Raw genomic sequence first — 25,979 nt, forward strand, 5'->3', positions numbered from 1 at the left:
TTGAATTGAAATGATTATTAAATTATTCATTTGACTTTTCACATATCTAAAATTTGTATCTCAATTTTAATGATTAAATAAGAAGTGCTTATGAAATATCCAAGCAAATTTAAAATCATTTTTTAGTTTTGGAAGTTACAAACTAAGGAAGGACCAAACTCTATTGCATTGTTCTATGAGTTTTCTTTTATATAGTCGAAGTTTCGTACCAAAATTCATTTATAATAGATTACATGAATCAAACAAAATTTTACCTTCTCTTTCTTTTTTTCTTTTGACCAAATTAAACTATTAAATTTGACCATCTCATATATTTTTATTTTATTACATTTTAAATTGATTTATTTTAAATTTTTTACAATGAGATCACTCGAATATTAGGAACATGATCATATAATTTATGTATTATAATATGCTAATTTAAAAGAGAGCTCGTGAAAAATGTCATGAACTAGAATTCAATAAAACATTACTCTTTTATCATATTATATATTTTTCATTTGTTTGGTAGTTTCAAATTTTTTATAACACTTACTTGAAGGTGTATTATATTCTCATTGTTGATTTGGATCAATAACAAATGTATACATTTTTTTTGAACAATATTGTTCTCATCAGTGAGGATTTCTAATGTGTATCAATAATAAATGAACATATTCTATTTTAATAACCAAATCACCATCTCTAATATGATAAGTGAATTATATTTACTCGTTATATTAAATTTGATAATTAAATATAAAATATTTATTTTTTATTAGTTGAGTATCTACCCATTATATTAAATTTAATAATTAAATATGAAATATCATTGTGTGTTTTTTTTTAACACGTTACTCTCAAATGGTTAAGTCGGTCTCTATAATTGGATCTCAGGTGGGTCCAGTTCTGTTCTCCTTTCGAGATTGATACGCGTCTCAAGAGTAACCGGTAACGTTTGTAAAGTGACGCCTAAAATACCTACCAAAAAAAGAGGAGGGAAAAAAAAAAAATGGAGTTGGTAAGTAAAAAACAAGAGAACTACTAACCAGAGGATTTAAAGAAAAAAAAGAAAAGAAAAAAGAAAAAAGAAAAGAGGAGAGAAGTTGTAGAAAGCAAATAGAATCACCTTCTGTCTCTCAAGTTGCAGAAAGCAAGGCTCGAGGTGTCTCCGAATCGAAATCAAGTAAATATCTATCAATCCCGATAATCTTTCAACTTCCATATGTAATTCTTCAATACACGTGTATATACACAGTACCATATTTCATATATATACATAATAATTATAAATATTCACCATAATCTGTATGTTCATTTTGATCCGCTGGTTGCAGGAAAAGACATAAGGTTATATGTCGTGTATCTTCTGATGATCACCTCTTTTGATTTGTACGACATCGTGAAGGTTTGATTTTATTGCATAGCAGTTGCGCTATTTTTCATTTTCAGTATTATTTTTTGATCACTGAAGTATCAATCTCTATTGTATATTTGTAATTCTAAAACCCTAACCCTAGTAAAAAGTACCTAATTCGAATAGAAAGCCTAAGCTTTTGAAAAAGTGATCACATGTTAATTTTTTCTTTGTTCTCTATATTTTGTAAAAAAAATTTGGATGGAAAACTAGATTCATGAGATGGTGTGAAATTTAATTATTGAAGGGTCTGTACACTTCAGTGAACTTATTACGTTGAAGCTTTGCCCTGGTTGTTTCTTTATAATATTATTGAAGGGTCTGTATATTTCATGTGTCCATAGGGCTGTTATGTCCTGTTATGGGCATTTACAGCAGCTACTAACACTCATTTTGAAATATGTCAGCTGATAGAAGGGTAGTGATGACCATTACTTGATTTAGCAGCTGTTGTTGAAAACTTTTGTGCTGTAACATGACGATCATTCAACCTCCTATGTGCTTTATTTACAAACTTGGAACATTTTCAATAAAGCAACCAATGCCTTTTTTATGTGCAAACACGAAGTAACATGAAATTCTTGTGACTAATCTAATAATAATTCAAGTAAAAAGAGCAACAGAGTCTGCTGGGTTTGTTTGTTGCCTTATGGTTTCTTTTGATAACATGCCGTAAATTGTGCAATGTTCTTGTTTTAAGGGGTGAAGCTCATTGTTTTTGGGCTTCTTTTTGGTTTCTAATGTTTGGAAGTAGCTAACTGCATGGACATATTTTGTGATATCTGGTGTCAGGTGATATATATTGCTTATCCAAAATTCCAACCAAAATGATGGAGCAATTTTTTGGTTTGCAAAGTACAGTAGCATGAAAAGTGAACCACCATAAATTTCTTTTGCAAGTACCTCTTTGGTTTGGAACCCTGAAAAAATGTCTAGTGGAGAGGTCAGGGAGGTCTCACTTCAAGATATACAACTGGTAAGCTTTTGAGCTTGAACTTTGTTGCTGATGTCTTGTTAGCAATTTTATTCCATATTGGTAAGTCTGCCAGCTTAGGATACCATACAAAAGAATAGACTGCGAAAAATATGAAACACCAGCCTCGAAGCATTTTATTCCTCATACTGTCCATATTTAATACCATTTCCAAAGCCGTAATCCTAGTGAAAAATACACTTTGGTAGGTACTATACCATAACTGAGGACCATCGACTGCAATCCAGTTGCATCATCACCATGCAATATTTTATAGAAGGATTTCACTCAAACTTGTCCTGCTTTTATCTTTTGCCCTCAGTGCATTATTAGCTCTGCTGATGGGACGGGATCACCGTACGGCATTTTAGAAAAAATATCCATTGACTTCAACATCCAATCCTGCAATATCTGGATAAATGTTGGCTCCCACATAGTTACACTTTCAGCCAACCTAATACAATCTGCTATTTAATCAACTTTAGAGGTGATAGTAACAAGGACCGGGGACCTTTTGTTAGTGAACATGAACCATACCATATATCATTCCAGAAATGCGACCTTAGACCATTCCTCCCCCCTCTCTGTTTTTCTCCTTTCTTTTTATCTATCTGTAGTGGTGATATGTAATGGTGATCCAATGTTGAAAAGGAAATAATTTATTGTCCATTAACAGAGCTGTTTTTAGTCCTCACTTAATTTAACGTCAAAGTTATTTATGTTCTTAAATTATGCTACAGAATAAAGCCATCATGTTTGACTATATATTGATTTTCTCTAAAAGTGCATACGATAAAAACATTCATCAAAATGCATACAAACAACTGATAAGTCTACTCATCGAGTTTCAGATGTCTCTCTTTTATAGCAAGTTCTTTTAGCCTTTTCTTGTCATGTTAACATGCTAATAATTCCTTGAGAATGTCATGCTTGACTACTATTTGGTTTACAAGTACATAGAATAAAAACTTAATATAATGCATTGTCATATGTACAAACAATTAATCAACCGAATCATTGAGTTTTAGATATTTCTGGCCTGCTTGGTTCAGTTTTTCTGAGAACTGAAAACCAGAAAACTGTATAAAAATCTGCTTGGTTGACAGTTTCTGATAACTATTTTCTGAAAACCCAATTAAAAAAAGTTCTGTTTTCTAAGTTCTTGAGTACCATTTTCTGAGTGACAAACCTAGCAAGCCCTTCACTTTCATGTCTTTTTAAATATGCTGTTCATTGAGAAGATTGACAAGCCTTCTAGTAATAAATGAAAAATTACTTTTCATGTATCCTGTAATGACCTTTATGAAGATTGCATAGCAAATTATGAAAAAAAAAAAAAAGAAAAAAGATCACATAGCACTAATTCAAAAAAATTGCAAAAGAGACTCTGGTTGATGGTTCTGTTGTGCAGTCCATGATGCAAGGATTATATATCTTCTTTTAGAATATAAGCTAATGTCGTAAAAAATGATGATTACAATCTCTTTATAGAAATATTTGATACTAATTTGTTATTTTCTTTTTATTTATTTTAAATAAAATTAATTCATTGTGTGTTATACAATACGAACTTACGATTTAAGGATCTCAAAACTCACATCCATGGTTAGTCAACTCAACCAGTCAGTCTGGTCTTTGTTGAGCAGACTGGCACAGGTCAATATCAGGTTTCATTTCATTTCATTTTATTGATCGTCTCATTGATTTGCTTCTAGTGATATTTGAGTAAACTTTCCTGTCAAAAAGGTAGTTTAAGTAACTTTTTTTTTTTTTTTTTCGTAGAAAATCTGTTTGCTGGCGCGATCAATCAATTTTGACTTATCTGTTACCAATTTCAGGTTCAAAATCTTATTGAACGATGCCTCCAGCTTTACATGAGCCAAAAAGAAGTTGTGAATACCCTATTGATTCAGGCAAAAATAGAGCCCGGTTTTACTGAACTTGGTAACTATCTTGTATTTTATCCTCTCATATATCTCCCATTGGGATGTATTCCATGGGACTGTGACATATGATGAGTAATTTTATCAAGTCATATAATCTTTGTCGTTTGTTGATAGTTACTATTGAATAATGTTAACTTTTTTACATCCCTGGACTATAGTTTTCATGTCACTATTTAAACCACAGTAAACAAAAGCTATATGTTAAACATGTTTAAACTACAGATACATTATATGTGACAATGGTGACCGATGCTCCACATAATTTGGTCAAGGACTGATTCTTAAACTGGGTGTATTATTGGATGGCAACCTTGTGTCGTATGTTAATCGTTAATAGTTAGGTAGACTGGTTAAGTACTTGTATTAAGTGCATAATGGATAAAATGAAACTTGAATTTTTACGCACGTTTTTTCTTTTTCTTTTCATATTTTCTCTTGTTCATTGGAAAGTTGAGAGAGTTAACTAGGTAAAACCATTTAAAGAGTTTGGGCAGTTGTTTCAATGTTTTGCGTCTTCATATTTGGTGTTTTGTTAGCAACTTGGAACTTTGAGAATGATCGAGATTTCAATAAGTAAAACACAAAAGGGAATAAAAGAAGAATGTGAATCAAAAAAGTTTTGATAGCTTTGGGAAATGGGCGCAGACTTAGATTTTTAATTTTTAACTACTCCATACGTCTCCAAAATACTCGTTCCTTTTTTTCATTTTTGGCTGTCTCAAAATTCATCTCCCATTTATAAAGTCATTGTAAAAATTGTATATTTCCGAAAATATTCTTAACTCTTGAAAAATTTCCTAAACTAACAATTTATGTTTTTAAACTTCATATGGGTAGTTTTTGAATTTCAAAAAGTTGTTATCCCTAGAAGGGTCAAGAATTTTGGGATGGAAGGAGTGCTATTTTGAGGATCTTGTTATGCCTCACTCTGCTCTTGCTTGGTCGTTTCTTTATTCCTTTCTTGATTTTATGTACTTTCTTGACACCAATTCATTCATGAGATATCCAATAAGGTGATGGGGCTTTTTAGACGCCAATACTTTTGTAGCGGTCACAATGGTAATGATATGAAAAGCTTTGTAACACTGTAATGGCCTTTTCTTGGCCAAATCCTTTTCAAACAGCTGAATGGTTCGGAGAAAGTGGAAATTTCAACAGACATGGTGTGGAGTTAGTCCACTCCTAAAGTTCCCTTTTCTATTTTGGACCATTAGTAATGATTCCTAATAGGTGTTGCACGTGTAATGTGAAGAATCTTTATATCATCTCTAATTTCATTTTTTAGTGGCTTGGATCTGCTGCTTCATTCCTTTCCTTGTTTGTATTTCCTCATCATTCCTAAAGTTGTGGTATGGATGCTTAGTGGTAAATGAATTCAAGGGAAAGCAATAGCAATAATAATTGGAATGTGGCATCTATTTCTTTTCATTGGTTTGTGTCTAGTGGAGAAATTTTTGTAAATCTAGAGCCTCCTATGCAAATTTTTATGATTTCCTCCCTTTCTTTCCATTATAGTCTTTCCTTCATGGGTTACTTGATTACCTAGCTTCATGAATTTGAAGTACTTCCAACATGTAGGGCCCATTGCTTACCTATCCAACAAAAAAAGAAAAAGAAAAAGAAAAAGAAAAGTAAAACCAGTTCTATTGCGATGTAATAGTCAATATTACGCCCACAAATATTTTAGGAACTTATTACTCCTTTTCTTTTAGAAAGATGCACATTTGCATTTCTTGTGCGTGAATATTTTCGATAAAAGAAATTGTAAAAGTTGTGGAGGTTTCCATTTATGTTGCACTAACATAATAACATTAAGGTAGACTTCTGGAATCTGGATACTGCTGCAGCTAGTCAATATGTCATGCATTTGTAGTGGTCATATATTTCTTAGGTTTCTTCTCTTCAAAGAGTGTAATGTCTTGCTTTTTTCCAGTTTGGCAAAAGCTCGAAGAAGAAAATCAGGAATTTTTCAGGGCATATCATCTGAGATTGATAGTGAAGGAACAAATAATGAGATTTAACAGGTTGCTTGCGAGACAGGTTGAGTTGATGCATCAGGCATGCCCAACTGGAGTTCCTTCCATAGCTATGTCTAATGGATCTCATATTCCACCAAGTAAGACTGCTTTCTAGTTGGACATTTTTATTGTGCCTGACGTGTTGTGGGATTTATTTGCATTAGTTAGAACTATTTTTGTGCGATGAATTGATAGCACCGTTGAAAGTAGTTTGTACTGGAAATTTGTTATATTTACAGTCATGGAGTTTTAATGTTTAAATTGAGCAGAACTTGTTGGAGCCTGCATACTGATAGTCAATTACTCAATTGTTCATATTCAAATCTGATGTTGTTTTGCTTAGTGATATTGAATTGATTATTTTGCATTTTTATTGGATTTACTTCGAGGGTCTTACCCATCCATTCTCTATCAACAGTTGATGCTATCTTTGAAAAATAATTGTTTCTTGTTGTTTTTTTTTACCTGAATTTAACTTTATCCTACACAATCAAGTGGTAGCATATTATGTCTTGAAATCAGTGAAATCTCTTGATTTATTTTTTTGATGTGTGTGAAATCTTTTTGATATATGGTGGAAGGATCACTATATAAACTAACTAGTGAAGCATAGAGGAAAATCCAGATTTTATGGCATGTACTTAGTAGTGGATTCTCATCCTGGTGGAGTTTGGACGTCTTCTTCTGATCACGAGGCAGGTTTTAGTATAAATTTAATCTTGCATCAATGATTGATTTTAACACTTCTAAGAAGTTGTCTCCATATTAGATGCATGTTCATTAATGACACTTCTTTGGCACTCCCAGGCATACTGACATGCCTTGGATGTGTCCACATTTTAAAAATAAAATCTTAAATTTGGGCACATGGCTGACACATCTTGGCATGTGCTAATACGTGAGAAATAAAACTCGAATGTTGATGACACCTTCATTTAGCCTGGAAAAGAGTGTAATTCTAAGAAAAATTAAGGAATTGTGTTAAATTGGACATAAATTTATATCATCATAGAAAAACTTAAAACGAAAATAGAAAGGTTTATAGAAAGAGTGGTGGTAGAGAACAGTGGCAGCAGCCTTTTAAAGAGTATAGAAGGTGTGGCAGGAGGGCTCTAAGGCTCAAAGTTTAATTTGGCACGTGCTAGATGAAGTGGGGTCTGCTTGGAGTCTTGCATAATTAGGGGGTTTGGTCAAAATGCATAGTTATGGGAAATTGCATCATTTATGGTCAAATAGCATCAGTCAAGTTTTTGTTACTTTATTTTGCTAGAGTCAACTATTGATTACCTCAGTTTGGCAGTTTTCCAGTTTAACCTGCAGTTCTAGTTCAGTTTTGATAACGATGGTTTTGATCTTTCAACTATGAGATCATTGTGAACTCAATGATTCATACAACTAATGCTTCTTTCTGGAACCTAGATAAAAATTATATTGATAAGCTCAGGGTATGTAAGAAATCAAGTTACAAATAAAGAAAAATTATTTAGTTTTTTTTTTTTTTTTTTTTCCCTAGTTGGTACTCACACACACATGCCTCCACTGAGGCTCGAACCCCTGACCTCTCTTTGATTTTATTTAGTTTTGATACAATAAATATTATACATTTTTATTTATATTAATTAATTAACTTTCCAACAGATTGACAAGAAACTAGTATAATTACATGAATTGGATTAGTCCTAATTCCTAATTGATTATTTGTGGTGATGGTTTCTGCAAAAACTTAATTTGTGGGAACACAAAGTTAAAACAAAATAAATATGTTGAATTTCCAGCACTAAACAAATTGTATTATATGACCTTTCACAATACAAGAATTTTCTGTTTTTATATTTAAAAAAGTCTTATACTGTGTCCATAGGGAGAACAATCTACGGTAGATGATAATAATTCTAGTACTTAATATATATATATTTTTTGGAAAAACCCTTTTATTGTATTAGTTATTAGAATGGCAAATACTTATAAATATGTATATGTTCAGGTATGCCAGTCTATTAATCATATAAAAGGAGCTCAAGAGATATCTTATGGCTTAGATTCTAATAAATAGTCTTGTGTGAAAAGGTCCACCACCTTGGAAATATGTATGCATGTTTTATCTTTGTGGTGAAATAATATAATTGTGATGTGTTTCTCATGGTAAACTCTTTTTATAATTCTGTTAATTAATAATTTCTAGATCTCCTTAGATTATTAATTATGACTGATGAGAGGGTTGACTATTCACTGTGCTGTATTGTGTTACACATCTGCTTTAAAATTTTAACCTTGCTTTGGCAACTCCTAGACTCAATCAATGTACTCTCAGTGCACCAGAACTCGTCATGCTATGGGCCAGAACGTAGAGGACCTGCTCTGAAGCCGGAGAACATGTGCCAGCCTATTGGTAATGGTTTACCTAATGCATTCAGCAATGGTGGGCCGTCACTGCACTCGTGCATCCAAACAGCTGTTGATTTACCTACTCATGCCAGGAGAATTGATGTTTCACCAAACATGTTGTTAGCTCAGAGCTCAAATGTGGGAATTGTACAAGGAGCGAATGGGGGATTGATCAAATCAGAATCTGGCTATGCGGGCAGTTCCCCATTTATGTTTGGTGCTGATAGTAATGTCCTGGAAATGCGTCCTGCAATTGGGGATGCATCTGTTTCATCTTTCAACAATGGAGAGTCCAATTCACAACCTATGAATGAAACTGTCTTGGATGCCGACGCTTCTTCATTTGGTTTTTTGGGGCAGATTCCTCGAAACTTCAGTCTCTCGGACTTGACCGCAGATTTTTCTAATAGTTCGGGTTTGGTCTCTCTCTCTCTCTCTCTCACCTCTGTGGTATAAAGTTTATATAGAAACTGCAAGGGGAGCCAATTATTTAAGTGCATGAGAAAGGGTTCACGCCAAGTTACTGGTTGGATTGTGATTTGTGAATAAATATGGGAGTCAGTGCAACATTCAGTCCTGTTGTGCACATATATTTACTTGAATCAACCAACTTCCCAATGTAGAACCGTGCTTAATATTAGTCTTTCTGTTCAAATTCTTTTCAGATATATTGGAGAGCTACACTAGGTCACCCTTCTTAGCAGCAGATACAGATAATTTTCTCAACCCCCATGATAGGGGAGAACACCAAGGTGAGGTTTTCAGCCTCACATTGTTTCTCATATCACAGAGGATGGTAACTGATACTCGTGTCCTGCTGTTTCAGGGGACAATAAGAGGTTGGACACTATATCCGAATGCTTGAGTTATGAGGATTGTGGCAGTGAATGATTGATTATTACCAATGGTACTTCTTTGTCTATCCAATAACAAATTAACTATTAACTTTTATGGGTGTAGTTTCTGTACAGTATTAGTAAACTAAATGAAAGTTAACTTTGAAAAATATATATATATATATATATATACATGCATGTATATATAAGGGTCTATGCAAGTATTGGTAGATGAACGGTTCTTTAAGTTTGTTCTCATTCTCGTTTCTAGTAATGATCACGTTTATGTTTTGGTAACTTAATAAGTGTGCGTATGCTCCTCAAGGTGCACTAAATGAAACTACCAAAAAAAAGAAAAAAGAAAAGGGAGTTGATATATGAAATAATGCAATATATACCTAGTCATAAAAGTATGTTATAGGTGGTATATTCATAGTAGGTGATTTTAATGGACATGTAGAAGTTGACCAAAGAGGCTATACACAATATGATGGAGAACATGGTTTTAGAGAGAGAAATGAAACAGAAGAGACACCCTTAGAATTCACAAAGCCACATGACCTTTTTTTTTTTTTCATAGTTAATACTCAAACACACATGCCTCCATGAAGGCTTGAACCCTTGACCTCCCTTTGGTAAGTAAGGGCCTGATACCGCTAGGCCACTGGCTCATTGGTGCATATGACCTATTTATAACAAATATATATATTTTAAAAAAGAGAACCTTTAATAATATTTAAGAGTGGAATTAATAAAATACTAATCAATTATTGTTTATATTGAGGAAGAGAATGTGACACATGTAAAGATTGTAAGGTGATCCTTGAGTATAAGAAGCACAGATATATATACGGACAAATTTGTGACATCATACGGACACGACAACACGGCAAAGAATTACAAAAAACTGAAAAAAGGAGGATTTAGAGAAATATCATAAATTAAAAATGAGTCACAAACAAAACACATTAAATGACTTATATGGAAAATTAGGTACTAAAGAGTGAAAAAACTATTTATAAATTAACAAAGAGTGAAGATGGGTTAACTAGAGATATATATATAGTTAAATGCACTCAGGGTATAAATTAGGAAACTTTAGTTTAAGAAAATGACATCATAGATATTGGAAACATTACTTTCTACACCTAATAAGTGAGGAATATACTGTATTAAGTAAGTTGAAAATAATGACATCGTAATTAGAGAGATTATTTGATGGGCCTTACAAAGAAAACAAATCCCCATACAACTTATAAAGACTATTTAGAATATGTATAGAAATATAGAGACTTGATTTCGTTCTATATGTGAGGAGAGATTAGGAATTTTTAAATAAAAGTAGGATAGCACCAAGGGTTTGTCCTAAGTCTATATCTGTTCACAATAATTTTAGATGAAATAGCAAAAGGCCTACAAGGATACATTCCATGGTTCATGTTGTTTGCTGATGACATATTGTACTTCTAAAGAAAATATAGGAATAAAAATAGAAATGTATTAAAGTCAAAAGGTTTTAAAATTACTAGAACTAAAATAGAATATATGAGATGGAAATTTAATAAAATGTCTGGAATCGATATTATAAGGTTGACAATTCAAAACCAAAGGATTACCTAGATAATCATTTTCGATATTTAGGATCAACAATACAGAAAGATGGGGAGATAGATGATGCTATAATCAATAGGATTGGCTCAGGTTGGACAAAATGGAGACAAATTGGTGGTGTTTTATGTGATAAATGAGTATCAAATAAGTTAAAAGGCAAATTCTATAGGAAGTTGTTTGGCCAACTATATTATATGGACCAGAGTGTTGGGTATTGAAAAAGAAACAACACAAGACGTTGATGTAACTGAAATAAGAATGTTAAGATGAGTGGTGGGTATTACAAGAAGAGAGAAAGTTACTAATCGAAGTGAAGGGAAAATTGGGAGTGACGTGTATTAGTAATAAAATAAGAGAGAACATAATTAGGGGGCATGGATATATAAAATGAAGACCTATAGATGCACCACTAAGAAAGGGAAGATTAGTTTGCATAGAAGATAAGAGACAGATAGGCAGACCAAAACTCAGATGGGATGAAGTACTAAGAAATGATTGCCTAAAATTAAATGTAATAGGAGAAATGACTTATAATAGAGTAGGACTAAGAGATAACTCAGGTGGCCGATTCTGTTCATATTGGATTTAGGCAACAATGATGCTGATGATGTTCAGGTAACTTAAGCATGTTGCTTAGTATTCATACTTTTGTTTTAACATTAGATTGATATATGATGATATATGTGGGTTAACATTCTTTCAGAATTTCTGTTTGTGATTCTTTCATTATATCTGGGTTCCAAGAATATATAAATAGAGTTTTTTTGCCCAAATTGTGTTAAACAAGGGTATTGCATAGTCTCTCTCCTCGTTAATCCAGGGTTCTTGGAGGGGCAGACGTGGGTATAGACTTAAAATTTGGCATTATCTGCACAGTGCTGTTAGACTCAAGCTTGTGTTTGAAACGATTAAAAGCCTGGAGTTTTGTCTGGGCCCCTTTCATCCAAAATATGCTATGATCTGCAGTTGAAAATATTTTTAGACAACGTGGTACTTTATTGGACCGCTTTTAGCTCTTAAAAGATTCTAAGAAAGAAATAGCTAGGGGAAAATATATAGTTTGTGGGTTTTATATTTTCTAAAAAGGACTTGCAACCTAGTCCTCTCTTGTACACTGAAGTAAAATTTAGGTTTTTACTACATTTCATTTCCGTTGTGTTTGATCTAGGTAAATTGTCTCCAAGAGAGTGGGGACTTATGATTCCTTAGCAAATTGCACGATAAGCTATAGTGGTGATTTGCAAACTATTTTTTCCTTTGAACTCACCTGTGATTATCCTATTCATATCCTTTGTTTTGTGATGTGCTGCAGGTACTGTGCCTTGCTAGCACAGAAGTTTTTGTAATAGCTTCTTAGAAATGGAGAGGCTCTAAAATTTTGAACGTTTTGAAGGTACTGATTGGTGTGTGCTGTGGGAATAATTTATTCTTGGTGGATTTGGTTCTAGGAGAAAAGAGTAGGAAACAATTCAACAAAAAAAAAGAAAAAAAAAATTGTTTCTTCGATGCCATCGATAATTCTGGATATGATCCTACTCCTATAGTTGATGTGGTGGCGAGGTTGGCAATAGGTAGGATGGGGTTTTTAATTATGTTTTTGTCTGAAACAGTTTAATTAATTATGAATAAAGAAATTTGGGAACAATTGTCATTTGGAGAGGATAAAACTCCCGCATGGGATTTCTGAAACTTGGATTTGAAATTGTGTGTGTGTGTGTGTGAATTGCTGCATCTTACGATCAAGAATTTTAGGAATGATAACCAACTTGGATTATTATTATATCATTGTCTTTGATGCCACATTGCAGGTGTATAGTCAGTCTTATTATGTGTTGCAGTCATGGATCTAATCATAAACATAATGTTGACATACATGCCTGAGACCGTTGGGCCAGAAGGCCCTTGATTGGCAGTGTGTTAGTTAAAATGAAGCTTTTGTGCAGAGACACTTCCATGCTTATAAATTTGAATTTTATCCATTAAATTGCGTAATGGCTCCTTGAAATTGTACAATAATATGAATATAATTATACTTAGGTGAAGCAGAGAAACTCCTATAATATAAAAAGAGCCATATTATTATTATTATTTTTTTTAAAATGGAGCTGAAATTGCCGCTTCAAAATCATACTTAGGCGCTTCACTCCAATATATATATATATTAAGAAAATGACAAGAATAACCCCTTATTATCCCAACATCCTGTTCTCCTCTTTATTTTCCTTCTGTCATCCTTAAATATCTTATATAACTCTTTTGCTTTCTCTATAAATTCTTCCTTTTTTACTCCAACAAAACCATCAAAGATCATATATATTAGCATTGACACAGAAACGGGTAAAGAAAATATTCAGATTGCTCATCTTTTTGTGAAATTTAGATTCACCAGTCACAATGAAATTTAAAGCAATGCTATAAATTCTCATACATTCTCTACAGTAGTACATAAATAAATAAGAACAATAAGAAATTTAAAAAAATGAAGCTCGATTCAGGAGAATAATTGAAAAAATGTTAGAATTAAGTTTTCAGCAAGTGGAACAAGCAAATGGTTGAGTTATAGAGAGCAAAAGTGGAATTTTCTATTGCAATTTGCCACAATGGTTGTATGCTGATTAAACACAAAGGTTGTATGCTGATTAAACACATATGAGCAAAAGTTGAATTAATTAATTTTTTTGTTTTTAATATGGAATTAACAGCAAAACTAGGAAAGTTTTGGAGCTGTCAATAATGATCAAATCTAATGATCTATCTAACTCCCAAAAACAATGACAAGAAGAGAAATTTAAAAAAAAAAACTTGTATATTGGTAGTAAGTATGGAAAAATTATAAAACATTGCAGTTTTTGCTCTAGATTTTGTACAAATCAAATTATTAAATTCGAGTACCACGAAACTTACCGTGAAAAAAAAAAAGAAGATGATATGGCTATGGAAAGGAAATGGACTAAAGAAAACTGAGAAAACTGAAAAAATAAGGAAAGGGAAAGGGAGTATTTTATGGAAACAAATAATGCATATTTAAGTTGAAATTTTGAATAACTACTTCATTTTTATGTCTGTTGGTCTTAAGTTGGGTATTAAAGTCGTCAATAATATCATTTTACTTTTTGTGAAGGATCGATTCACCACTTATTAACGTTAAAGTTCCAAAGTTTCTCAAAATTAGAATTATTGAGTTAAAACTTGTAATTTTATATATTTCGTTGAAGCTCCAACGTTTCCTAGAATTATTAGGAATTTGACTTCTAATTGATCTCATCCAAAAAGTATTTGAAACTATATATATGTTTATATATTGTACCATAATTATATATAGTACATATCTTTTATATATTTAGAATTGGAGAGAATCGAGGAAAGAGAAAACTACACTTTTTCCTATAAATATACTCAAAAACGCCCTTTTTAATATAAAAATATTGCAATGCCACATATCATTTAGTAAGAGTGCCAAACAAAAATCATGTAAAATCTATAAAAACCTACTGTAAGTCTGTAATATAAATATTGTACATAGAGCCGCCCAATATATTTGTAATATGGAGTCTCATTTTATTATATTCCATTGCCTTGTAGCGTACTAGAAGTGTCTAATAAATAAATAAATAATTTATGAAATTATTAAAAAAGAAAAGAAAAGAAAAAAAAATGAAATAAAGAAAGCGAAAGAGATGAGTTTTCGGAAAGCTTCACCTTTGGAAAAAGTTGGATCGTAGAATTCCGAATGGTGGTGGGCTCCAGCAACCACCGTCATCTCTTTTGTTCGGAATTTCGGCGAGTCTACGTCGGCGGCTGAAAGAAAACCGTGGGAAGTGTCAGCCATTCCAAGAAAAACATACTCCGTATTAGGTAACACGAAAACAAATCTCTCACTTTACGATATATATATACATATATTGGTATGTTGCAAATAACGTTTGATCCTCAAATTCAAAAGGATTTTCTTTAAATCCGAAGAAGATGGTATGTGTCTTTTGATTAGATATTCATTCTGAGGAAGAAATTGAAGCTCAGAAAAACAAGTGGAACCATGGCTGTGCCATGGAGTATGACCTTTTGGATAGCAAAGATGGTGTGGGTGGCTCTGACTGGGTGGGTCACATCATGCTTGACTGTTGCTGATGAGATCGCTGGTTCTCTCCGAACCGGCGAGATCGGTCCTTTCCATGTTGGTTGATTGAAGAATTGCACATTAAATTAAGCCCATGTTCTGGTTTGATCCTTTGAACTTCCTGGTTAGTGGTTCATTAATTTTATTTTAACATCAATTTCCTCTGAATACCTTTACCTATGATCTGAATTGTAAATGTCCGTTTGATGATCTGAGTTTCCACTTGCCCAAATAAAATGAGTGATGGTGCTGTGCTATATTGAGGATTAATGTATATATCTTTCTTTCACATGACTCTTTATTTGGTGTAACAATTATGACATAGTATTTTTTTTCCTAATATATTGTTTCCATTGTGTTGCTGCATGTTTTGGAATCTTTGTTGGGCAAATTGGCAATATCAATTCTAACTCATTGCTTCCAGCCAAGTTAGGATGGACGGTGAGATGGCAAATTAAATTAGTGACAATTAGAATAATTGGTGAAGAAATCTTTGTCTAGTTGTGGTTATAGTCCCCACAAATTTAATATAACTTTACTCAGTTCTGGTGAATTATGGTAAACACATTATAATTGCGGAAGACCCTTTGGACATGTTTTAATGTTATTATAGAGCCACTAACTTGTCTCTGAATGCATCGACAGCATTAAGCTTTCAAAAAAATTCCTGAGTTGTTTCCACTTCTTGATTAATGGAACTCGGACCTGAAGCTGAATTTTCTAACCTTGATTTGGATTGCTTAAGCTCATATGTGTGGTTGGCAACTCATTTGATGTTCATTTACAGATGATATATTGTAATTGTGGTTGATGACACAAATAGTGTTGGGATTGATAAAAGAGAACCCTATTATGTTTTACTGGAACTCGTATAAATTAGTTTTTAGTTTTAGATTCAATGTAATGCGGTACTTGCAAAGTTATCCCAGAACTATATATGTAAATGATAAATGCATAATTTTAATGAGCTTGTCAGCTTCTAGTTCCGAATCCCACTACCCTCCTCCTCCTTAGCTTCTCCCTTCTTCTAAATTTTTGTGTGAAGAAGATTTATCTCTGGTATTAGTCTTTGAAAAGTTCAGTATTATCGAACTATTCACTTGTAAATTTCAATTTAGAGTATGCTTTGTACTAAGAAGTGAAGGGTAACTTTTATTCATACATCTTATAGAAGAGGGCTTGGCTCTGCTAGTAAATTTGGGGGGTGGGGTTTGGAGTTTAATTATTTCCCTTCCTGTAGTTGATTAAAGTTCTATTATTTAAAGGCATGGACAATTCACATGAATTTGTAGTATCTATTAAATTTGGAAGTAATAAGAATATCATATGATAATGTAAGAAAGTTCTAGAACAGGACAACAGTTTGAGATCTTTTTTGTTGTTCTAAATTAGTTTAGGACCTTGGAATCCGCTAGTGGGCTGGTGCAGTTAGATTGATCAATAAGTGGGGTGTCTCATCTTATTTAAGCATAAGTTCATTTAAAGTTTTCTCTCTATGACAAATCAAGTAGATCTCTAAAGGCATCCTTTATTCCCCAATGCTTGGTGCCCATAGCAATTAGGCTACAATGGTCAAAGTAGGTTTTGGTTTTTCACTAGTTAAGCCGGCACTTAACCATTTCCATCATAGTGCACTTTTTTGCTTAGACGTCTTCTATTTGCTTCTGATTTCAGTGCTTTCCCCTATACTCAGAACCAGGGGAGGAGCTAAAAATACTCGGTTGGGGGGCTGACGTAGCATTATATAATTAAAATTATAAAAATAGTATGACATATTTTTATTCAAAAAAACATAGATCTTAATATGGATTATCACGGGTATGTCTAATGTCTATCATGAGAACACTTTTAGTGGGTTGCATCCATGTAACTGTTACATGTTAGGCTGACCTTTACAGCTTTGCAGCTTAATGGTCAAAGTGCGCAAGCTTAGTAAGAGCACTCAGCATAAAAACTTCTCTTTTTTTTTTTTGGATTAGTAAGCATAAAACTTTTTTCAAGCTGAATAATGAGGTACTTATAACCTAAAAAATTAGGATAAAACAACTGAAATAAATAAGATGAAAAAACTAAGACGAAAGGCAAAGAGAGAGAGAGAGAGAGAGGAGCACGCTTGTAACTGATAAATGAACATCCATTTTTCCTCTCTTGAATTCATATAAATAATATATATATATATATATATTTGAATGTAGTATTGATATGTTGTAGTAAGGACTACCACTATAACAGAATTAATTTTTAATTCACTAGATTTGAATGTAGCATTGTTAGGCTGATGTACCAACGTCTTACTGCCAATTTATTTAGTTTTTTCCTATTTTGTTGTAGGATGCACTATCATTTTCTTAGGTTAATGAGCTTTTCTTGTAAGCTATAATTGCACCAACTTTGTTAGGAATTTATTGCAATTTTCTTGTTTATAAAGTCCCTTCTTTTGTAGATGTGTCAAATACCACAAAAAGCTGATAGAAGTTTCAAATGACGGCCACATATAGTTGATTTTTCCTTTGTATTTGGTAGAAACTTAGTTAACAATTAGAGAATCTTCCTAATGCTAAAATTTCTTCACTAGAAAGATTGTTGTGGAGAGAACTTCGTTAGAATAAATTTAAAAGGGAGAATTTGTTTGGTGCATTTTTGTAAATATACTTTAAGTTTAAGAAATTGTTTTATTTATTTAGTAAGCACATAGCCGAAGTCTTTTAACTACTAGAATAAGTTTCAATTGACTATGTTACCATTTGACTTGATGACTCCCTCCCACCCCCAAACAAAAATAGATTGCCATGCTTACCATGACTGGCACACACTGATCCTTCATGAAAAAAATGCAACTGATAAGCAAAAAGAAGATCGTAAAAAGATACATGCCTAACACAACTAAGTGTAAACACAGCATGTGTTTGTGCACGCGCGCGCACACACACACACATGATGTGCGGTGATCTTTGAACTGAGATACGCTCTGAAGGGTACTATGGATGTTACTCTTGTGATCTTCAAGATGCAGTCTTCTTGACAAAGTCAGGGATAACAGCCCTATAACTAGAATTATGCAAAATGGTACAAGGGCTAGGGTGCAAATTCTTTTGCAACGACTGCTTGTAGATGGAAATGTTAAAAGCAACAAGTTTAGGATCCATTTTGATGGATTTCAGATCAATGTGATATTAATCATCTCCTTCTGAATAAATTGTGACAGTGGTTACTGGGTTCAGCCAGTGTGTTGGCCAACAATTTGTTGGAACATACTATGCTATTCTCCTTCCTTTGCATAACAGAATGATTATATAATGATATTGCAGCGAATTTGTGATACCTCGCTTTTACCCTGTGCTTTTCCATTTTTCTTGTTAGGGATTGCTCTTTGAAATAGTTGACTATCTTTAAGAAAGGGACTTACCTGTGCTGGTCCAACGCGAGGTGTTGAGAGGAAAGATTGGAATAGAGATTGACCTGACATTTGGTATTTTTTGTACAGAGTTGCTGTTTACAAATTTGAACGTCCATCCTCATGTTTGTCGGCGCGATCTATTACCATTGCATTCTTATATGTTTTTTTTTTTTTTTTTTTTGAATTGAAAAAACTACAACTGAACTTCCAAGCATGATTATTCAGATCGATTATATACCGTCTTATTCCCCAAGTAGTTGGGAAAAAAAAAGCTTGGTTGTTGATGTTGTATTCTATACGGTCTTATTCTATTACTATCTGTGGATTTTGAATATAAGTAATATACAAGAAACAATTAGGATGCTCAAGACTAGTGCCTTCAAATTTGCCTGGTGGATTATGTTGGTAATTTAACTTTACTTTCTCCTGTGTTGTATCCTTTTCACGTGTTGATGGAAATTTTATAAAAAAATCAGTTGCATTGTGGATTGGCTTTAGATGCTTCAGTCCACTTCTCCTCGATCGAATCGATTTCTTGTGCAGGATTCAGTACCTTTCGTTTAAGTGCCCATGTCATTCATTTTATATTGAGATGAAAAATGATCTTTTTGTATTGTCTAAAACATTTATATAATTTGCGTGTTAACTCTAGTAAACTACTGTACCTTTCTGTTCAATTACAATTACGAGAAATAATGGGAATGAATACAAACTGGTGATGGTAATGTACTAATTTGGAGAAGTTTACTTTATCAAAAAAATCTAACCTCAATTGTCCAAAAGATTTTTAGTCCTTTTGGCTTGCTTAGTTCGTATGGATGTGAAATTTCATATGTCCTTGTTTAGTAAATCTCTTGCTTTGTCCATTTAAATGTTTGTTTCTGCACTCATCTGGTTATATCATATCCCATGTCTAAGTAGCTGTGGTGGCCATTTTTTTTCCGTCTTCTCTCCAACTGGACCCCTTCACTACTTAATTTTCTTTATATTTGTTTATTTTATTTCTGCCAATTCCTATTCGTTATACTCTTCAGTTGATTTCAATCTCTCTTGTAATTTTTTTTTTTTTTTATCTTGAATTTTTGTTGATTTTACCATTACAGAATTTTTTAAGAGTGCAGAACAGTTTCTCCACTAAGATATTGGTTGGTTATTGTTTTATTATGTGGAAGAGGTGCCCCGGGAGCTACCTGAAACCTCAAAAAGCCTTTCCAAACTTGAAAAGTACATTTGAAAAAAATTGTAACCTTCGGTAACACATGTGTAAAGGACTCTCGAAAAGCTCATTTAAGAGAAGTAAAAAACATGGTACTTTTGAAATCTCATTTTAAGAAGCCAATTTTTTTTAAAAAAATAAATTTTTCATTGTACTAATAATCAATTTGTCATTTTACTAACTTTACCCATGTGTAGTTTTTCTTTTATTAATTTTCCCATCTATTTTTCATAGATTGATTTATAGGAGTTTCTTTTTTGGTCATTCTTTCCACCACCACCATCGCCCTACCACCATCGCCACCTTCACCGTCGCCTTCCGCTACCACCTTCCCACCACCGCCATCGTGACCTTCCATTATTGCCACCGCCACCACCCGCCACCTTCCACCACCACCGTGACCTTCCACCACAGTTGCCACCGTGACCTTTTATCACCACCTTCCACCGCTACCGCCACCACCCTCAACAGCCACCTTCCACCACCACCACCATAGCAACTACCTTCTACCACCACCAACATTGCCATCGCCTTCACACTTTTTATTGGAAGTTTGCAATTATTGTTAAGGATAAAAGATATCATTGTCAAGAAAAAATAATTTAAAAGTTAAAGTAAATTTATGAAATGTGATCCCCGTCTCTTTCTTTTGAATTCTTTTCAACAAAATTCCTTTCAGAAAGGGTTTATAAATAAATGACTTTTAATTTGAGAGAACTCCCCCAAATGGAGTTTAACTCTATTTTATTTATTTTTCTGATTTAAGTGTTGTGGGGTTTTTGTAAATTTCAACTTATTTATTATGTTTTCTCGTCCTCATTGTGGCATTTGGTTGTATCTCATAATCTCACTCCTTTTGACTCTGCATCATCGTATGACTAATGTCTAATGATAATAATCAAGGCTGTGTTTGGCGTGGCTTCTAGAAGCTCCAAAACGGGCTTTTAAGCCCAGGAAGAAATTCTACAAAAAAAGTGAGTGTTTGGTAAATATTTTTAAAAAGGCCTTATAAAGCCCAACTCTTCAAAAGTCTGTTCTACCGAAGCAACAAAATGAGGCTTCTCAAATTTACTTCTCGGGAAGCAAGGAGGGTTTTAAGTGATAAATATTGTTGTTACAATTTTGACCTTATAAATTATAATTTTTTTTCCAAATTAACCTTCGTTCTCAATTTTATTACAAGAGCAATCTATGTCTACTGGGGAGATGACGAACTAATAGGAAAAAGAAAATTCGCGTGCTCTCCTTTCTCCCAAAGTTCCACAGAGATACTCAGCCCACAAGTGTTGGTATTTTAACCGGAGAATATTATGTATTTAGGATTTTGAAGATGAATTTGAGTATTGCTACACTCCTAATCATAGTATTTTTCATCAAATTCTCCATTCCTAATTTGCCACTGCCCTGGAATCCATTATCCAATCATCGTTTCTGTAAGTTCACCTCTATCAATCTCTAGAATTTCTTTGACCAATGAAGAGTTTTGGCATGTTTCATCCCCTATGGAAAGTTTAAAAATTCCTATGGAATTTGCGGGAAAAAAATTCCTATGGAATAAGCAAAAAAATTTCCTATCCTACAAAAAATATTTGTATGGAATAGGCGGGCAAAAAAAATTCCGAGAGAAAATTTAGGACTAACATTCCTATCCAACAAATTTCCAATTCTCTAAATGCTACAGCTATATATATTATCTTTCTCCCTTTCAATCTTTCGTAGCTCTTTCAATTTCTGCAAATTCTTTGCACGATTCATAAGTTGCAAAACTCAGGTTAGACATGATTTTTTAAGTGCATCATAGCACAATTCATTTCTTTTGCAAAATTATTCTCATTTTTGTTGAATATGTTATTTTCCTTCTATATTTAAATTATTGATCATGTTTACTTTATATATAAATGGAAATTTATTATCTTCTTTAAATAATATTTAACATATCGAGTATCCATTTTAAGTGGTAGAAGTGTTCTATCTAATTGTTCATTATATTTTTATGTTAATTACAATTTTTTTTTTTTTTAATTACTAAATTGTTGATATGATTCAATATTTGTGTCAAATAGAATATAGAAAAATATTATGTAAGGATAACACATATCGTGTGAGTAAAATCACTTTTGTACATAAAAGAAGTTCTCAAAAGTAAGGTTAACCAAACGCCTTTTTTATTTATAAATTCATTTGTATAAGTGATTCTTGAAAGTCCGTTGTATTGAAAGGACTTTTCACAACAGGAAGCTTATCCAAACACAGCCCAAGATTATAGACAACGTTTGAAGATTTTTTAGCTTCCTCTTTTTCATTTATTTATTTTTTCGACAAGTATGAATGAGTAGGCTATTCCATTCTAGTGCCAATCTAGTAATGTCGGATGAAAGTCCTAAGAGGAAAATTATTACCACAATTTTTTATTTTTATTTTTTGTGTTTGTTAAATTCTGAATTTAAGATTCTTTTTCCCAAGTTTGTTAACCTTTTTTTTTCATTTATTATTATTATTATTTTTTATATATTTACTTTCTTCAAATTTAGAAATCCAATTCGAATGGCAGCTTACCTATTCTACTTTGTTGTTTCTGTTTGTTGGATATCATATCACGTAACGTGTAGCTAATTAATGGTACTACTTAAGGGAGATGTATTTGTAAGAAAAGAAAAAATAAATAAATAAATTGAGTGAATATGTGTGTGTGTGTGTGTGTGTGTGTGTGTGTGTGTGTGTGCCGCGCGCGCGCGCATGGTACTACTGGCTGAGTGTGATAGGGTGATAGCAACCTCACCCTTTTTTGAAAGGAAAAAAACAGTAAAGTGGTTGCCATGATGAAGCAGCTCACATCCACATCTTGACAAAATAATTGTGTTGATTGTGGTCCTCCATATTTTATTACATGTCCGTTTCAATTTGTTACAGGTTTGATGACAACCATTTGTAGTATAAATAATAATGGTAATAAATTAATAATATGAATAATACACTTCATTCATCATTATGATCATTATTTATAGGCAATGTACATTTGAAAATTTTTTTCTCTTATAATTCCAATTTAAAGGTAAAAATAATATTTATCATCTTCTTGTCACTAAACTTGTTGCACCAAACCTTCTTTTAGTGTTTTAGAGGCTTGAGCAAAGAAAAAATCCTCACACTGTTATGATCTTGTAATTTTATCATTTATATAGAATCTCATATATGTATTTATATATACAATGAAAAATGATATTCATATTAATTTGTTAGATACATTGCCAAAATAAAATAATTAAGATCATTGTTGACCTCAAGTCAACAAGTAAACTTCACAAGTAGCTCTAGATATCATTACTCATATATAATTGATTAACTTTCTAGTGCAAACAGTGCCGTGAAATTAGGATAGAATCGTCTGAGGGTGGCCTTTATTTGAAATACATTGAACCAAAATATTTTCCTAAATTATTTTTCAACCTAAGAAGCATAGATAGAGATTAGAGACACCAAATAAAAGTACTACAATTCAACAAATTTTTTTTTTAATATATATATATATATACATCAAAAAATAATAATATAATATAATTATTATCATGAACGGCTCTGGTTAATTATCGGTGGGAGCAACTGACCCCATTGAATTTTCTTCTTCTTTCCTAGTATTAATACTAGTGAATTTTCTTTTTTTGAATTATATATCTATGAAAATCACGCAAATTCCTGAATTCATTTTGTGATTATTATATTTAATTAATTATATTTTGTTATTTTATCTATATAATCATAAATGAAACCACTAATTTAAAATTGTATTGAATCTAATTCTTATAAATTCATAGTGTCCAAAATACTACGTATATAATTATCGTGTTATAACTTATATGTCATCTCACACAATGTGTCTTGTGTAACTTTGGTTAATCATGTAACCCATCACTACTACTATTGCCTATTTGCCTGTCTTTCTTAATATTTTATGTTTAAATTGCTTGACGTATAATTTATTTATTTATTTTGATTGATAAATGTAAAATTGACTAATTGTAATTATATCTTTTTACTGTAATTGAAGGTCAATTTTTTAATAGGTGAATTAATAGCAAAATAGATTTTATTTTTTAAAAAATTGTGTTAATAGATATGCGTTATGTTATATGTTTTCTACTTCAAAACTATGGTAATATAAGTTGTTGAGGGTGAAATTCACGCGGTCCGATACGACACCGTTTTTCTATAAAAAACGAGAGTAGAAGATCGATGAATCTATGAATCTTGACGACACCGGTGTGATGCCTGCCAAGAGCTCTCTGACGATCAAGTTAGTCACCGGAGGTCTAAAAGAAATATATGGATTTAATAATAGTTTTTTGTCATACCTTTATTAACCGGTAGGATCTCATTTTTATAGTCACTCTCCCTCAGTTCATTTGCAGGATCAGAGTAGATCTGTTTGTGCGAGATCAGAAGAGATCCGTTTATTGCCAGATTATCGGGAATATGATTTAACTCTTTTTACTTCCTCCAATTGTGCCAGGATTATCCTTACCCTGTTGAACCACGTCAGATTTCATTATAATCATTCTTATTCAATGGAAACATGAGGTCTGACAGCTAGTCACTGCTTAGTTGCCTCTATGTTAAGGTAAGGTAGGTTTATTTTTCCCTATCATAAGTGTTAATAAACTTTTTTCTAATTAAAAAACAAAAACCGAGAAAACTTTATGAAACGCGCCCCAAGTAATGCAAAATGATATAGAGTAATATGTGAAGTCCAAATATAGAGTAATTGAAGACTCAAATGCATTTTCATTTTCTATTTGTATAAATGAGTTAATTATGGTTTCATTTTAAACATAATTATTTAAAATAAATAGAAAATGATGAGTGAAAGTGTGAGCCCACCACATGATACCATTTGACCTGACATTATATGGTGAGACTCTCGCACTAATTTAGAGTCCATTTGAAATTACTATTATAATGTTGAAAATGCTTTTTTTTAATAGAGCTGTTATAAATTTATTGTCAATAAAGTGACACATTGTATAAAACATTTTTATACTCTACATACTTTAAAATTTGTTTGGTATAATATTTTATTACTAATTCTACTATATTACACTTATACTAAAATTTTGTTAATTTCTTAATATTAAATATTATAAAATTTCATTGATTTAAATAATTTATAAATATCAATTTGTATTTTTTTTTTTTTTAAATATCACATATTTTATTTATGATATAGAATTTGTATTTCATACTAAAATATAAATGGAAGCTGGTTGGAGAATCCTAGAATAAATAAGAATATTCCTTGTTATAGAATTCCAAAATAACTAGGATATTGGTTGGTATTTATTTATAGCAGGGACAAAATTGTATTTTTAAAAAATATAAAAGGATTACATTATCTAAAAAAAATTGGTTACCTAAAAAGATAAGAGTTTATTGTGATAACGCTCTCGTAAAAAGTCCAAAGAGCTCGCACTTATAAACCACATAATTCTTATATTTAGGGATTTGTGATCTTAATAATTAATTAAGAAAGAATTATTTGCAAGTAAGGGAACAAATCAAGCTTTTTTTTCTCTCTTCTCTCCACTTCTCTCTTTCTCTCTCTTGGTTAATCCTCAACCAATCTTCCTATTTCTCTCTATTAGTTTGAATGCATAAATTTTTTAGGATGAGGCTATTCTAAAGCTCAAAAACATGAAAATAAAAAAATATATATCAAAATATAATTAAACAACATGTAAATTTTTGTGATAGAAAATAAAAATCTCAAATAGAAAGACAAAGGATTATCTATGAGAGAGAAAGAAACAGATTCTTTGAGGGTTAACCAATAGAGAGAGAGAGACATATTAGTTGAGAGTGTTAACCAAGAGAGAGAAAGAAACACCGTGGAGAGAAGAGAGAGATAAAAGCTTGATTTATTTCCTTAATTGTGAATGATTATTTCTTAATTAATTCTCTCCTAAATCCTTAAAAATAATATGACTCGTGTGGCATATAAATGCGAGTTCTATAAACTTTTTGCTAGTCTCCAAAACAGTTTTAAAAACTACAATTCCTAACTTCACTTAAACGCGTTTTTTTTGACCTAAC

General features: G+C 32.2%; 2 protein-coding genes across 5 annotated transcripts; both read left to right on the forward strand.

Moving 5' to 3' along the window:
• The first annotated feature begins 986 nt into the window (after positions 1-986).
• On the forward strand, positions 987-12,965 carry LOC132290933 (uncharacterized). 2 transcript variants are annotated; one of them, XM_059790167.1, is made up of 9 exons: positions 987-1,165; positions 1,317-1,387; positions 2,189-2,372; positions 4,208-4,313; positions 6,249-6,431; positions 8,645-9,133; positions 9,384-9,470; positions 9,545-9,625; positions 12,478-12,965. In XM_059790167.1, exons 3-8 carry the CDS (start codon positions 2,325-2,327, stop codon positions 9,607-9,609), a joined length of 978 nt encoding a protein of 325 aa, XP_059646150.1. In that variant the 5' UTR covers positions 987-1,165; positions 1,317-1,387; positions 2,189-2,324; the 3' UTR covers positions 9,610-9,625; positions 12,478-12,965. The 2 variants fall into 2 exon arrangements, with proteins under 2 accessions (XP_059646150.1, XP_059646151.1); XM_059790168.1 differs by lacking the exon at positions 2,189-2,372.
• A 1,855-nt stretch (positions 12,966-14,820) lies between these two features.
• Positions 14,821-19,047, forward strand: LOC132290959 (uncharacterized). Of its 3 annotated transcripts, none has more exons than XM_059790174.1 (2): positions 14,821-15,406; positions 15,707-18,636. In XM_059790174.1, exon 1 carries the CDS (start codon positions 15,202-15,204, stop codon positions 15,346-15,348), a length of 147 nt encoding a protein of 48 aa, XP_059646157.1. In that variant the 5' UTR covers positions 14,821-15,201; the 3' UTR covers positions 15,349-15,406; positions 15,707-18,636. The 3 variants fall into 3 exon arrangements, with proteins under 3 accessions (XP_059646157.1, XP_059646156.1, XP_059646154.1); XM_059790173.1 differs by lacking the exon at positions 15,707-18,636 and adding an exon at positions 18,767-19,047 and having other exon boundaries at positions 14,823-15,406; XM_059790171.1 differs by lacking the exon at positions 15,707-18,636 and adding an exon at positions 18,643-18,858 and having other exon boundaries at positions 14,826-15,406.
• Positions 19,048-25,979: the final 6,932 nt, after the last annotated feature.

The sequence above is a fragment of the Cornus florida genome, unplaced genomic scaffold (genome assembly GCF_030987335.1).
Source record: "Cornus florida cultivar Cherokee Brave unplaced genomic scaffold, ASM3098733v1 CherokeeBrave_3.0.0_Hap2_Chr02, whole genome shotgun sequence".
Taxonomy (NCBI): domain Eukaryota; kingdom Viridiplantae; phylum Streptophyta; class Magnoliopsida; order Cornales; family Cornaceae; genus Cornus; species Cornus florida.

What these genes read in the sequence shown, in the direction of transcription:
- LOC132290933 (XM_059790167.1), top strand. Translation starts at nt 2,325, where the DNA reads ATGTCTAGTGGAGAGGTCAGGGAGGTCTCACTTCAAGATATACAACTG. An exon ending in TGGATCTCATATTCCACCAA is followed by an intron (nt 6,432 to 8,644) that starts GTAAGACTGCTT and finishes ATGTACTCTCAG; the next exon opens with TGCACCAGAACTCGTCATGC. An exon ending in TGATAGGGGAGAACACCAAG is followed by an intron (nt 9,471 to 9,544) that starts GTGAGGTTTTCA and finishes CTGCTGTTTCAG; the next exon opens with GGGACAATAAGAGGTTGGAC.
- LOC132290959 (XM_059790174.1), top strand. Translation starts at nt 15,202, where the DNA reads ATGGCTGTGCCATGGAGTATGACCTTTTGGATAGCAAAGATGGTGTGG.